Here is a 17,474-nt window from a genome sequence, read left to right on the forward strand (position 1 = left end):
ACGAACGAAATAACAGTGTGTTCCATACAAAACAATAAAACGAAATATAAAAATATACAAAGAGGAAATAAAGAAGGAAAGCAATAAACGATACAATCAATTATTCGGTTTAAATATAATGAATGAGTTTGCATCGGTAAAATAAAAAATAATCCTATTGAAGTTTGAAAAATGTCACTACCTCGCCTCTATAAATATTGAACATTTGTATGTTAAATACTTGCATTGATAATCAGATGTTTTATATTATCAAATTTTCTAATAAAATTATAATAAAAACAATAAAATCAATTATCATTTACAGTTCCAAATGCAATAACTAAAAGTAGAATTGTACGGTTCTTTCCAAAACTGACTATTGAAAAATTGATAAAAAAAACAATAATATTTGAATACAGTTAAGAAGGAATGATATGTTAAGTTTCTGAAAAAAATTGTCTGGTCTACCAAAATAAACCGAAAATATTTTAAAGAACCGTTTATTTTTATTTTAGACAAAACTGATCAATTCCCGAAAATAGTCAGTTTTGTAGATTTTTTTTTAAACGAACTATCTCCAACGTGCCTGTATGTGGAATAGTTCATTTTAAAAAATAAATCTTTTTAAAGTTTGGTTGAAACATTTTTTGCGTCTCCTAATATTTATTTTTATTTTATTTTATCTGGGCAACCAACAGTTTTACATACATATTTATAGTAAACAACCGATTTACGAGTTTATTATGTCTTTCTCGCGACGAAAAAAACCTACACAATGCAATTACAAAATAAAAAACATTTCCCTTTTAACGGTTTCGTCAATAATGGATCTTGGCATTACTTTAAATAGTAAACTCTCCTATCGTGAGCACATTGATAATATTGTAAACAAACCTCTTAAACTATCTGGTTTTATTAATAGAATGACGACAGACTTCAAAAATATTAATACCTTCCATCAAAACTCTTTACTGACACTAGATCGACCACATCTAGAATATGCTTCTCCTATTTGATCTCCATTCTATAGGACTCATTGGCCATATCGAGTCTGTCCAACACCGTTTTCTAAACAAATGGCATATTTACTCGGGTTGCAAAGGAATAATTATTCCTATTTTGAAATAAAGCAATCTCTTAATCTGTTTTCATTGGAGAAACGCAGAACTGAGATGGACCTTATATGCATTTTCAAAATACTTAATGCTATCAATGATGTCCCATCTCTATTGTAATCAATTTCTTTTCACGTTCCTAACCATGTCACCAGAAGTATATATCTACTATTTATTAAATCTTCTAAAAGCAACTTATGCTTTTTATGCCCCAATGTCCAGAATGTATAGATTAGTCTATTCGTCACAAAACTTAGAATTGTTTGGGATAGATCTTCCGGCTTTTCGTAGATCTCTTCGCTACTAAAACAGTGAAGATGGATTGGCATGGTTTAGCTCGAAGCCTTATATGTGTATCGTGTTTATGAATTCATCGTGTACTATTAGTTTATTGCCCTTGTTTATCTTTGCTACATAGTTTTATATTATTTTTATTCATTTTCTTGTATGTATACCTTATAATAAAAAATAAACGGGAATTTCGCAAAAAATTGCAAAAATTTAATTTCAAATAAATTTCTTTATTATGCCCTTTAAAATACTCGCCATTTGCGTAGATACATTGTTTAATCTAATTGTCCATGCACTTTTCATAGGCCTGCAAAGGTATGGCTTTTAACTCTCGCAACGAATCATTTTTTATGGCATCAATCTTCTCCAAGCGCGTTCCTCTTAAGAGCAATTTTAGTCTTGGGAAAGTAAAAAAGTCAGACGGGCCCTTTGAAGAACAATAAGGTTTAAATAATCTACGTTTAATATTTTTTTCACACTTTGAGGGTTAAGAACCATGTTTATCAAACCTAAATGACTCAACGAAACGTCGGAGAAAGGCGCCAGTTATGTTATTTTCTTACTGTCTACAGCTACAGATGCAAGAGTACGCAATATGCCACAATATTGTGGTCCCGATTTTGTGTGGATAATAACAGTAATTATGCACGCTATTCAAAGAGAATTTACATCTCTAGTTGGCGAAATGTTGGGCGCCATTTGTAATAATGTAAAATTATTTTATTTTTAAATGCATAAAAGAATTTCTGGAGTTTTGTAACTCATTTTGGGAAGGGACGTAATTCATTAAATAAGGAAGTTTAGTCTCTTTTTTTTCTTTTTTTACTAATAGTAAGATATCCTTCAAAGCCCTCATATCATTGGATGGTTCATATGAACCAGTGACGTCAATCAAAGTAATGCTTTTTTATTAAAATATTTTTTCATTTTATGTCACGACTTGATAAATACAAAAGTACGTGTATATTAAGCTTGGAAAAAAAAGCTTTTATCTAACTTTTTTAAGATCAATTATAAAAAAATGTCAGTGTCGCATTTTTTGCACGATAGTCGTTGTTTTACTATCTCGATGATTTGTTTATAATTGATGATGATTGGTGGTTTGACACCGCCATATTTCACGGTCTCTGGACTACCTTCCTGTAACACATGATCGATATACACGGCATGTAATTTACCAATGGAGTGCCCTATGCACTATCTGGTGCAGATTTAGGTTAGATGATGATGATAATAACATCTTCAAAGGTGCATAACAAAAGTGCTAAACAATCACGTTAAATCAAATTCGAATTAAAATGCGATATGAACTGCGTAGTTTTTTTCTGAAACATCATTTAACACTTCTGCTGTGAGATCTAAGCATGCTATGCCTACGGTCGTCAACACACGTTCACCAAATTTAGTGCGCTGGTTGCGTCAGGACTTTTTCTATTATTGTAGTTGTAGCTGATCTAAGCGTAAAACATCTTTCGGCGGACAAACATAGGCGCTTAAGTAAGTATGATCTTCCTACGTCATTATAGCAATGAATGTTCTAGAAAACGCATAAATTAAGGTGCAGTGTGTTCAAATTATTAATATGCATGTATGTGTTAGTGCCTGTCGGTGAACCAAGTAAATATACAATTTCTGCTAGTATAAGCAGGCACATTTTAATGATTTATTTGAAACAAATTTGATTGGGCCTCATCAGCAAAGCTTGTAAAAGATTTCAATGGAATAAATTCAAATAAATAATAAATTAAATGAACTTGGAGACGTTTTTGTTGGCCGACATTATATTTAAACAGCTCCCTAGGGAGTTGAATCCAGTCCTTGTCTACAAAAATTTGGACAAACTCAAAATATTGTTGATAAATTACCTGGTCCATGAAGAAGTATAGAAATTGAAAAAATAACATTTTCAGGCGTTGCCTAGTATGTAGGTGAAATAATTCAATTAGATGAATCTCACCTTCATAAATAAAGCTTTCAGCTCTTTAACTTAACAGACATCAAAAGATGAAAGAATTGAAGGAATATAGATGTTCAAATATAGGCAGAATGGTGAATGTTACACAGTGTGTAAAGTGGCCACTTAAACCAGCCATTGACAGGTCATAAGCCCTGTAGATGCCTAGACTTCCATATAACCATCTCTTAAATGTTCTTCATCTCTGTTGTAAAATGTTATTATATATTGTGGATTTCTTCAATATTTTTAATGATTTATCTTCTTCCTCAGGAATACAAGAGGATGTCCCGTGATATGGAAACGGAAACAGATCCTCGGTTTCTTGGAAGATGCTCTTCACCATCAAGTAGTGCCAGTACGGATCACTGTGTTGAAGAGTATGTTGCTGATGTGCCGTTTGCCGGTAAGTCCGTTCATTTTATTTTTATTTTCATCGACGCACATCAATATTGTACCGTATATTTTAAAATCTGTCATTAACGCACATCAAGAGTGTGCCGTATATGTTATAATATGTCACCAACGGACATCAAGACTGTGCTGTATATTGTATAATCTGTCGTCACCGCACAACAATATTGTACCGTATATTTTTAAATCTGTCATTAACGCACATCAAGAGTGTGCCGTATATGTTATAATATGTCATCAACGGACATCAAGACTGTGCTGTATATTGTATAATCTGTCGTCACCGCACAACAATATTGTACCGTATATTTTAAAATCTGTCATTAACGCACATCAAGAGTGTGCCGTATATGTTATAATATGTCATCAACGGACATCAAGACTGTGCTGTATATTGTATAATCTGTCGTCATCGCACAACAATATTGTGCCGTATATTTTATAATATGTCATCAACGGATATCAAGACTGTCCTGTATATTTTATAATCCGTCGTCAACGCACAACAAGATTGTGCCGTATATTTTATAATTAGTCATTGATGCGCGTCAAACGATGAGCCGTATATTTTACAATCTGTCATTAAAATGTGTCGAATACTGAGCCGTTTATTTTATTATTGTTGTCGTCATACATCGTATAATGTACGAGAACCACATATTTTTTTGTACAGTGAGCCGTTTATTTTTTGATTTGTTACCAATGCATATCGAATAATGTCACATATCTATCATATAATTAATCTTCAGTCATCACTAAACATTGAATACTGGGCGGTATACTTATTAATTTATCATAAACGCACATCAATATTGTACCGTAAATATGAAAAAATGACATTAATGCGGGGCTATGTATAGCGTGTGAGCTCGCCAATATATGACAGTAAAAATTTTATTGTCTTTGAATTTCCTAGAGTTTTAACCATCGAAAAAAAAGAAGATTGCAAATAAAATCAACAGACAATGGAAATTTGATGTGTATTATTTTAATAGATTGTTTATAACAGAAAAACACATAGAGAAATATGCATTTTTATTTTTTGTAATAAAAACAGTCTAGTAAATTCGAATAAATAAAAATACGCTTTATATTAACAATATTAATTCAAATGCAAAAATAACATTGAATACTTGAAAAATAAATATTACTGAGTGTTACAAACATAATTTAAAAAACGGATAGCGATTAAAAGTAAAAACTATCTTTAGTTTAATTCTTATAGCGATAAATACATAAACATTATAAAACAGGAGTTATACAAATACAAAAATAATATTGTAACTAGGCGGCTACCTACACGGTTAAATTTCGAAACACCACGCAATTTCTTATCTCGGCTACGCTATGTAAAATGAAAAAAAATATTTAAATTAATAATTTCATCACGTCATGAAGTCGTTCCTGGGTAGCGCCTGCTAACATCAATCAACAAAAACATCCTCGTTTTAATTACAATATTTTGGCTACGCCATAAATCTCTTTTTTTAAATAATTTCTCACGTCACAAAGTCGCCCCTGGGTAGCGCCTGCTAACGTCAATCAACAAAAACATCCTCGTTTTAATTACAATATTTCGGCTACGCCATGAATCTCTTTTTTTAAATAATTTCTCACGTCACAAAGTCGCCCCTGGGTAGCGCCTGCTAACGTCAATTAACAAAAACATCCTCGTTTTTATAACAGTATTTTGGCTACGCCATGAATTTCTTATAAAAAATGTCAAAACGTCACAAAGCCACTCTCTGAGTGTCGCTACTGACATCATTTACAAAAACATAATTATTTGTGCTTTTTTCAGGTACGCAACATTTTTTTTAAATACACCTACCTAACCGATAAAATACTATTAGTAATTAAACCAAGGTGTGCTTTAAAGTTCCGTATGGCCAAATAATATTATTTATTATTAGAATATTATTGACATGTAGTTCAAGCATTGCTGCATTCACGTTGCTTTACTTCTGAGAGCTCAACTGCTATGTTTTTCTATGGTTATGTTAATGTCATCTGTCATGTATTGGCGAGCTCACAGGCTATACTTACGCCTTAATGCGCATCAAACATTACATATTTTGATGCCTAATTAATTTTCACCGATAATTATTACGCATTTTGACTGAATTGAGAAGATTTTTTTAAAAAAGGAAAAATATATATTTTTGTTCTTATGATTTACCCAAATATTTCATTTTGAGAGCCATTTTAAACGAGTTGTAAATAACTCAATATTTGAAAATAATGTATTAGATTCTATTCAGGTAATATATGAGATTATAATATATAGGTCATTAGATAATACCCACTTTTCCTAAATATTAATTATTGCAATAATTCTAATTTTCTTAAACACGATTAAGGAGTGGAATATAAAAAAATATGTCGATAATTGTCTTATCTTTTCTAAAGTTTGTTGTTTTTTTATTTTTTTATTTACGGCCTTAGGCCTAACACTCACAATAACGAAATTATGTACAAGGAACTGAACAAAGGGAAACATAAAAAATATATGTAGCAACGACAAAACGGGACAATAAAATAATGGGATTAGTAATATTGAAAAAAACATGATCTAAATATTTATTTATTTATTTATACATCAACGGTTCAAAGAACCTTTTAGAAAAAAATGATTGACAGAAATAATCACAGCAGTGCACAATAATCATGTAGTACAAAATATTAAATAATAAAGTAATTTAAACTAAACAATTTATTGAACATATAATACAAAAACCAAAAAAGTAAAAAAGAAACATAACATCTCTAAATAAAAAATAACAATAACCATGAGAAAATCTTATGTTCAAAATACAAATATAACACAGTAAAGTTGAGAATAACTAGATAATAATAGTAAAAAAATAATACAACATTACTACTTTAAAAATTATAAGTTTTTTAGAACAATTAAATAAAATGTTTAAACAATAAAAAAACTTAAATGAATTTAAGAATACCTTTATTTGGTGAAATCATCATCATCAGTTAGTTGGAAGAAGTTTCCATTTGGCAATAAATTCAAATATTTTAAGACATCGAGCTAAGCCATGTCAATCCTTCCTCATTCCACATTACTGTTTTAGTAGCGAAAAGATCAACGAAAAGCCGAAATATGTATCCCAAAAATCTCTTACGTCGTACGTCAAATTGACTAATCTACACATTCTGGACATTGGGGCATAAAAACAAAAGTTGCTCTTAGAAGATTTGATGAGTACTTTACATTGATATTAATGTTTATACCTTAATTATGGACATATTAATGCACATAGACATGCCATGGGCCCCAATTACAATGGAAGTTAGCATTTATCTTCGATTTTATATACAAAATAAAATTAAGATTTCTGTATGAAAAGAAGAATATTCATACATTTTTTTATTTTAAACATGTTCAATTATAGGTAATCGATGAAGATATTTTGTATGTTCATTCAAATATACTAATTTTCGTACACAAATATCGAATTTTCTTTATAGACAGTCGAAGATAACTCTGTTAACTTCCCATTGTAATCGGGGCCCTGAACCCTAAAAAACAATGACTCTTAAGTCATGCTCAAACGCTCAGTCATGCCCTATGCGTATTTAGTCGTCCTTCGACCGCCAGCCAGGCGTGACATTTAGAGTCGAAACCAAAATGTCATGAACGCGTGTAAAAACCTTTCGGATAAACATTGTAAAAAGGATTGCGTAACTTTTCATTGGTAAATATTTGTTCATGAGTAAATAATAATGCTAAAAACAATTCCTTCAATCCCTTTTCCACACCTAATGGTGCATAGGGCACTGCATTGGTACACCAATCGCAGCGTATCTTGAGCATTTTTGTTACATGGAGGAAAGATGATCAATGTTACGCTTCAGGTGCCAGTCCAGGGACTATGAAATATGTTTGTGTTAAAACACCGTTTTAAATAAATATTTCATGTCAAGCATGTCGGGAATCGAACCCGTGACCTCTTACGAGGTGGGCAAACGCGCTGACCACTACACCACAAGGCCGACCAACAAATATTTTAATATTAAAAAAAAACAATTTTTTGTAAATGTCAAACTACGCCTAATGGCACAATTGCGAGCTCTTCTTAATAACAAGGATGCACTGATAGAAAAACGTTTTTTTAAATATAATAACTGTGAGTTTATATTTTTTTGCATTCCTTAATATCTAGTGAAAATAAATAAACGGATCGAAATTATAAGGAATTTCAGGAAATAATTTGTTTGGGATCCACCAAAAACGAATGTTGATTATAAACGTTAAAATATAAACTTTTTTAAATGCCAAAAGTACCCTCAAATTTTCGGTAGCATGTGCATGATCCTTGAATGAAGTCATGGTAAAAATAAACAAAATATGGGTACGTTTTCGTGTCACTACAATTTAAAATGTTTTTCTCTACAGGGCGGGTCCATGTATTTAATATGTCAATGGGTTGAATGGAACATAAAAAGGGTGCTAAATGCGGCATCTATGTATATTTATATATCAATGTGTAGGACAGAAAATTTTCTTTCGACTGACAACCTTTGCAATTTTGTTTTACGTTTTAGTGCGCATTTTAAATTGGGGAAAATTGGTCATAACCATAGAATTAAGAATAGTCCATAAGGAGCATAGAATCATATTTGAATACATCGGACTTTGTCCAATAATTCCCCCACTTAGACACACTTTCACCGCGCGCATACTTAAAGTCACCGAGTAATATTGCCAGATCGCGAAGAATAAAACCATAACACAAATGTAAAGTAAAAAAAAAAACAACTTGTCAATTTATCTAAAATTTTATTGTGTACTCGGAAACATTGATTGACACAACAGAGTAGATAAGTAAACGGTCATTTAATAAGAGTAATTGAATTAATGAACTCTGAACTTAAAATATAAAACAAATTTTATTTTACATAAAACGGATATTTTTATATCATGTTAAATAATATTTTATGTTTCAAAGATAATGTCGGCCAAATGTCCACCACGGCGTTGTTTAATCCGAGGTTCAATTTTCATAATTTCTCTTATTATATGAGCAATGTAGGGTACAAAATTTTACTACCCTGGCAACACTAACGAAATTTCCATTTTGTCTCTTCGACAATCTGACAGATGGAAAAAAAACTATTTTTAAGTAATGCATCTGTGACAAACACATTAATTTGATTATTACACATGAAATATGATTGCATCCTGTTTCTTTAAGATCCTAGCAGCATTTCTACACTTTAAAAGGACACAACACTGCATGGTTAAATTCGAATCAGGAGCTGCGTACTGAGCGACGTCTACAAAGAAACTAATGGGTCAAAACGTAAACCTACTCATTTATGAGTAGTTAAGTCGCCTTCTGTTTGATGTGCGCATGCGGTTTCTGGACCATTCTTAATTCTATGGTCATAACTCATGTTAAAACATAAAAAAATAAAATATTGTAACAGATTATATTATATTACAGCATTTTGCATTTGATATTGTTATCGAAATTAATTTGATTAATTCACATAATTTATAATAATGAAATGACAAATTGGTCTCCTTTTCACGAAAGTACCTGTTTACATGATATATTCCACGGGTATTTCATTTTAAATGTAAAATATTTGCAATTATTTTTCAGTCCGATATTTTCCAACGTTTCCTGCTTGATTATTTTTTGGTGCCTGATTCTAGCGGTATTTCGATACCATTTTAATAAATTGGTTGGGGAGGTTCAAGATAAAAAAAAGTTGAAATTGTTTTTTGTATAAGTAAATGACACATTTTTTCCTAAACCTACCATTTGAATATAGAAACATATCTAATCGAATACAAAAACATTTATTTATTTATTTTATTTTGGAATTCAACAGCTCTACATACATATTTATAGTAAACAAACAGATATAGTGTATAAACTCAGAAATAATAACAGATATCCACAAAGTATACAAAGTTAGTAAAGAAAATATATTAGAAATCAAATAAATACATGTAAGTTTATACATATAAAAATGTTATTTTCATTTACTCGTAAATATTTTTCAATAATTAAAGATTTTTTAAATATTTATTTTAAGAACATTAAGGTGCCGTAAATTGGGCGGGATTAGGACAAGAATGCTTGAAGAGAGGATAAGGAGGGGAAGGGAGATGTTCATATTTATTATTATAATGTCTACTTAGTTATATAATGCATTTTTAGAGTAAATTTTAAATCTGACAGAGTGATGTTTGTGTAATCTATATTTTTAAATTTTGTATTGTACACTGAAAAAGTCCTACAAAAAAAGCATTTTTAACAAACGATGTTTTACCTATTGGTACATGAAACAGGTGGTACCGTCTACAAATCCTGGCTGGCACATGTATTGTTATTAAACTAAGTAGTTCTGTACAGTCAACTATTCCTGTCATAATTTTGTAAAGCAGTAGTTGGTCCGCACACACTGCGGTATTGTAAGAAGTGATTCCATGGAAGGTGGAGGCAGTGAGAAATGATATATAAGAAATACCGGTTTTGTATTTAAGGTATTTTATAAATTTGTTTTGAATATTTTCTATTCTTGTTATATATATGGCATACTGGGAAATAAAAGAAACAAAAGACATGAAAGAGATAACATATCTTGATATTATAGAATGTTACAATAAAGCTTGGTAAGAAAGAAAAAAACAGTAGTTCCCTTTTGCGTCCTTTTCTCTATTTGAACTTTAAGAGGACAGGCAAGTGGCTGGTTTCCATATTTTCAACAGCTCCTTTTGTATTTCATCTACATTTATTGAAACAGAGACGGAAAGCATTTGTAAAAAGGTAGTACATAAGTCTTAGCATTTAAAGGGCATATGACCTGCCATTGGCTGACTTAAGTGGCCAATTCATGCTATGTGTAACACTCACCATCTGTCAATGATTAAATATCCACTTTTCCTAAGTTCTTCCATCTTTGACCTTTGTGAAGTGAAAGTGCTGAAATCTTTAAAAATGTAAGTGAGATTCTTCTGGCTGAATTATGTATTTCACCGCAACTTATATACTTATCATTATACCAGTAAGTTAAATGGAAAAAAAATTAACAAATAAATCAGTTGAGGAAACGTAAATGTTAACTATGAGATTCATCATCAATAAGAAATGTCAGAGGTTTAAAAAAAATGTCAACAGACTATCAAAAATAGACAAAAAAATATTTTCGGGTATCGTATTCTCATCGTTCTGATATTTTGAAGTTTTGTAATTTTTAAATTACTCCGCCCGTGACGTCACCAGTTCTTGTCGGTGAGTTGTCATGACATTTTAAAGTAGAGCCCCGTAGCTGTCTAAATATACTAAACGTTAAAAAAATAAATCCCCGGAAACCGGAAATCTATCACAATACATGTCAACGCTGTAACTGATTGGTTGACTTATAAGAACTTATGACGCCGCTCGAAGTTTTTATTAAACCATTTTTAATATTTTTTCATACATATTCGATTCGCCGAACATTTTTCATATCCAATTTCCTGTAGCACTGAACTTTTTGAATATTTTATCTATTCACTCATACAAATACATACATATTGCAAAAAAAAAAACAATAATAACGTATTTACATTTTACATTTACATTACATTTTTTTTTTTTTGCACCACAACAGGCCAGGAGGCCTAATTACAGTGGTGAATTACATCACAGAGCACCCAGGCTTGAGAAAAATCACATTTTAATTTTTGTGTTCTCACCGGGAATCGAACCCGGAACCTTCCGTGCGTGAGTCAAGCGTCTTGACCACTACACCACGGAGGCCGCCAATCCCAAACTCCATACTCTATCCCAAACTCTATAAGGCCGAGGGCCCTGTGTTGATTTGGGATACAACATAATGGAAGCACGGACATAATAAAAAAAATAGCAAAAATGAAATATTATTATATAAATATACATACATTTCAAAGGGCATCTGGACAACACGCTTAATAGTATATAAATCTATGCAATATCTCGCAGCAGTCTCCTGCAATGGTCTCTTCCCTTAGACAAAATCCAGAATTGTATACTCCTTCTGAAAATGGCTTTCGTTTTGGAGAATTTAATATGTTCATCTAAGACATTGAACACTCTTGGGGCGACTAAAGAGAAATTCCTATGTGCAAACGTCAAACTTCCTCATTTACATTCTTCTTAAAAAGGTTTTCCCTCTCCGTTGCAATAAATATGGATCTTCGTAATTCCCTAGGGAGTGATATCCAGCCTGTCTACAGACATTTAGACATAAGCGAAATATTATTGTGCCTAATCTTTGTTTTTGTGTACCATATATTGTCTGAAATATACTTACTGTAAACTAATTTTTATTTTTTGTTTTTAACACTTTGTATCCCGGAGCCGTGAAAACAGGTGATTATATAACCGTGCGTTATGTCCCGGTCCCGTGTTTTCACGTGGTTTTCCAGCTGTCTAAAAAAGTGCATTTTATTGACATCTAGTGACTTTTATTAGTACTTTTTTGCTGCTGGTAAACCACATGAAAACACGGGACCGGGATACAACGCATTGTTATTATAATCACGTGTTTACACGGCTCCGGGATACAAAGCACAAAAAAAGGAGTGAGGCCCTGTATATGTGCAAACATTGCAATGCGCAATGTGGCTTTCCATAAAGGCTAATGTTGGCAAAACTATCATACAAAAATGACTTATTTAATTGTTTCAAATAAATATGAGAAGTTTCCAATGATTTAACCCAGTATTTACATAATTATGACGGTTTTAAGAAACCCTTCACAAAGCATGAAATTTCACAAAAATGAGCCGGACGCAGGGTAAATTCTATGTGTTCGGCCGGTACTCAAAGTGTTAATACCATGTTTTTTTGTTTAAATTCTTTACAATTTATTTTTCAATTTGCTTTTCAATTCTAACATTTTTCTTATATCCATATTTTTTTTTTTTTTAATTACTATGCCTTTAAACATTTCACCTTTTATTTGCATTGCAGCATGCTTTTTTGTTTCTACATGTATACAAAAAGAAGTTTTGTTTATTTTAAAAATTATTACTTACTGTGTTTGTACTTACCTGTATAATTTTTGTAAATGCCCTTTGGGCGTATTTAAATTAAAGAAATAAAATATTTGATATTAGTATTAATCCAGTCAGAAAAAAATCCGTATTTTGTCCATAATTATTTGGATATACCTAAATTACTGATGATACAATATAATTGATTCTAATTAAAAATATGTGCATATTGAATTACCCTTGAATCCTTGCTACAGTTGCTCTGGCAATATTTGGATATTTGCTCTAAATATTGACGGTCTGACGGGTTCAGTGTTGCATGGTGCAAAAAACGTTCCGCAATTATGGTTGACTAAGTTCCCCCATCAGTTGCAGCGGAAATACAAAATAAAAATGTGCATTTAGCTTCCGTTTTTCATTTCATTTAACAGTTCCAGTTATTTGTGATTTATCCCCGAAATTTCGTGTATGAATTTCAGTTCTCCATTTTACATTTTCAGTTTGATTTGGCCATTGAAATTTATCAATAAAATGAACTAAAAAGTATACTTTATTTTGAGTATGTCCAAATGTTCGGAGACATGCTGGATTTTACTCTCTGGGGATTAATTCGGAGACGACGCGGTCTCGTTTTTCTTCACACAAACGAACTCACCATTTTCTCCCTGGATTACTGCACTAGAGCAATGGTTCTTTTGCACACTATTTTCCTCTTGCGGTGCTTTGTCAGGCCCCCCGACTTTGGCTATCGCTACAGCGGAAGCATCTCAGGCCTACATTACTCTTGTATCCTCTTACTCTTATGATAACAACATCGATGTCTTTAACGTGAGTCTTGAAAATTTTAAATATCAATGTATATGTTCCATATCAAATAAAACTTAATATTCTGTTTATATTGTATTTTATAACATTATGTACCTAGCTGCTTTTTAAAGCAAGGTTTACCGTTAGCTGCATTTCTTTAGCTTTTTTTTTTCAAACCAACTTAGCTTTTAAACACAGTTCTAAATTTTATCACTTTATACTGTATTTTTTTGAATTTATGTTTTTTATATGCTCATCTTTTTTTTTACCAACTTTGCTTCTAAACAGTGTTCTATCTTTTGTTGCTTTGTATTGTATTTTTTAAATTTAATGTTGTTTATATAGTCATATTTTATAAAACTTTTATGTTGGTAAAAGCCTTATGGGCGTGAAAAATTTATAAAATAAAAAAATAAAAAATATTCCGCAGCCAGGACAACTGCTTATTAAATGTACTCGCCATAGTGATTCCTGGGAAAAGGCGACCAGAGTTGTTTCCCGCTGCCTTCTCTGGTGGATTTTTCTGTCGAAGTTACCTTCCTTTAGCTGATTGGGTCTGGTTCGGAGGCGCCAGAAACTCGCCTTTCGTCCTCTCGTTATCTACTGAGATCACTCCGTTATAAGTGTGATCCCATTGCTCAGGGTTCGCGACGTGAACGCTAACGAATGGGACTAGTCAGTAGTTTTGCCGGTGGAATGCAACTGGGCGTTCGCAGCATTTTATAGAATCATACCCTCCAGCAAGATGTGACTCACTGCGGCCCTACTGATGGTTTGAACCCCAATTGGCGTGCCTCTTTCCCAATGCTTTTTTGATAAACTGTTTCTTATGGGAGCTTGGACTATCTTAAAACCCAAAAAAGCCCCCAGGTTTATCTGCCGTCTTCGAAAATTCGGTAAACAAAGATAATATCATTATCATTTTGAAAAGCGGAAAATATTCTGAAATTGTTATTATGATACTCTTCCTTAAAATAAAAACCAAGTTGGTTTAGTTTTGTGGTGCGGAAAAAACGGAAAAGCTAAAACATCGATTTTGGTTAGGCAAAATAGGTCCGACGTGCAGTTGTCTTTTTCACACGATATTGCGGATGCATTTGTGAGTGAGTGACAAAAAAGCAATTTTCAAAACCTTTTTATCAAAATCGGTCGTCATCGCAAAAAGCCAAAAGATGGATTATTGATATTTTTTCTATTTTCCTTATATTTTTCGGGTGTCATCTTAGACCGTGTTACCCTATGTTGTTTTTCCCAGATACATAGGAACAAAATGTATATTATGTTCATCCAAAAATCTTAATACGAGCCTTATTTAATAAGATCAACTATAGTTAATAAATCTGAAATAATCACAAACCTGCTATATGATATTTATGCAAAAATGATGAGCAAAAGAAAATATTTTCAGAACGATTTTGACAAATACTCAACCATCATAACGCGTTAGCGTCTTACTTTAAACAGAATTCCCCTACACATAAAATAAAACTTCATCTCATTTTTCTTTCTTCGGTATCTAGGTACAAGCAGGTACTAAAAAATGCTTTTGTACACTTCGGCAGCTAGGAATGTGTTAAAACCTCATTGGTTATAATCTCATTGGTTTATTTAGTGGTTAGTAAAAAAACTGAACCGAGTCGTGTGTACACCAGGTACGTACAGAGTAGCACGTGCTAAGTTTTGACGCGTGTACAATGTTATAAGTTTTGTGTTATTTGCTTATTTGGTTATTCCGAGAAATCTCAAACGTTTCTATGAAAATCAAACAAGAGAATTTTGTTCGGTAAATTTCTAAACAAATAACGAATGAACAGAGAGACCTGTATTCGTTCCAATGTTCAACTCACGGCTAGTTGCATTACAAAAAGCTACGTTAAATGTTGAAAGTCAAATATTTGTTGCGTGTTTGTCAAAATGGCCAAAACGTTTCTCAAACAAACGGTATGTCTTCTATTTTTCGAGCAACCCATTTCCTCTATTTCGACGACATCGAAACAACTCGCCATGATCGTAGAGCAACGACGCACGTGATTTTCTTTACCTTTACATGAGAGCGGTTTAAAATTTTATTTGGTTTTATTTTAAGATGCAAGGCGGTAAAATTACCGCGGTAATTTACGGCAATTTTACCAGATTTCGGTAAAATACTGTATTTTTCGGTGTTTTACGGTAACTTTCGGTAAGAAACGAATACGGCGTACTATATTAAACCCTCTGAAAGTAGTACAAAGATTAATTATTAAAGTGATTCTAAAGAAACCCTCAACATTCAATGCGGAAATTCTATATAAAATATTTTAGGTTCATACAGTTGACACTCTTTATAAAATAAATTCTAGTATACAAATTTATATAGAAGAAAAAATAAAAGAAATTGAAATGAATAAGTCACTCAGATACCAACATAATATTAAAATTCCTAAATTCCACATAAGTCATAGTCAAAATAGCTTTGTCTTTAAATGTTTAAAAAATTATAATAATCTTCCCAATGAACTAAAAATTGTTAAAAATAATATATGAATAAATAAATTTAAAGTAAATCTAAAGAAATTTTTTGAACACGTGTAAAAACTACATTAACTTTTAAGTAGTATGAATGTATTATTGTTTTATGATTTTTCTTTAAATATCCTATGTTTTTATTTTTTTTCTCATGTACTCATATTCAAAATTATACTCTATAATAATATATAACTCTTATAAATAAAAAACTACAACAGTTTAAGTCTCTTTTTTGAAGAGTTACAGTGATAACATTTACTAGATGTGTAAAAGTAGATATGTATAGAATTTTTAAAAAGCATGTACCTTTTATGAAATTTGTTAATAAAACAAATATATATATATATATATATATATATTTAAGATATAACCAATACGAGTAGCTTTGTTTTAGAACACGTTACATGACATTGAAAACCAGGTTTAGATCCATCGGGGGGTTGTCGAGATTTATTATAAGTATGGGACGTTCAAGGTAATTCGGTATGTACTTTTTAAACTTTTTTTTATAAAAAAGGTTATTATGATTTGAAATTTAACAGTATCGGTGTTAATAAAACCTTAAGTCTGTGACCTTGAACGACCCCCGCTCATGCCGCAATTTAGAAAAATTAAGTTTTTGTATTGGTCTTAAAAAAATTAAGTATTGGTCCTACAAAAAAAAACATATATTCGTTTCTTACCGAAAATTACCGTAAAATACCGTAAATTACGGTATTTTACCGCGCCTTAAAATTACATAATTTTACATCCATAGTCATAACTCGATAGGTACAAAAGTAAATCATTTGATACTTGAATTAGAAATATATACTTTACTATTTCAAACCTGGAATATTAAGCGTTTATAAAACTCTTTCAACATCAAATATAAAAGCTCTCCGTCAAACAACCTCAAACAAATAAAAAAAACACTCCTGTTAGCCAATAACCGACTGATTAAACGAATTTCTTTTTTGTTTTGTCTCTTTCACACATTCACCGGCCACAGAAGAGCGTTTCTCTCTTCTTTGTGATAAGTTTTATTATCGTATTATGCAGTAAAACAGACATATTATGGTATTAGCATCACGTTTATTTGTGTAATCTTTGCATAGCAATGATCAAAAATGTTATATTAAAATCCAGCATATTTATATAAATTTTACTTCCCAAATCCGGTGTAAAAATGTCTTCACCATTTTAAATATATTTTTAATTTCAATTTTATTTGCACAGCCTTTTAAGAGCTTACTTTTTGGAGTAAATGGCCCTGAATTGCATAGTTTTAATTCAAATTTAAATTTATTTATAATTCATAAATTCATGTACTGTATTTATAAGTTTGTATTATCAATTTTTTTTTATTTCTCGTCCCTTATTTAGCATAAATATAATGATTGTTAAAATAAAGGTACCCGTCTCAAAGATGTCGCGAAAG

General features: G+C 31.4%; 1 protein-coding gene across 1 annotated transcript in view; it reads left to right on the forward strand.

The window, feature by feature from the left end:
- Positions 1-17,474, forward strand: part of LOC148274449 (uncharacterized) — a 200,213-nt gene that overhangs the window by 59,024 nt on the left and 123,715 nt on the right. Inside the window, exon 11 of the mRNA XM_088237109.1 lies at positions 3,613-3,745. Coding sequence (XP_088093235.1) covers positions 3,613-3,745 — 133 coding nt within the window. The remainder of the gene's footprint in view (positions 1-3,612; positions 3,746-17,474) is intronic.

Source organism: Micrasema longulum, unplaced genomic scaffold (assembly GCF_059751315.1).
Source record: "Micrasema longulum isolate JH-2025_06_02 unplaced genomic scaffold, ASM5975131v1 h1tg001645l, whole genome shotgun sequence".
In the NCBI taxonomy this organism is placed as follows: Eukaryota; Metazoa; Arthropoda; class Insecta; order Trichoptera; family Brachycentridae; genus Micrasema; species Micrasema longulum.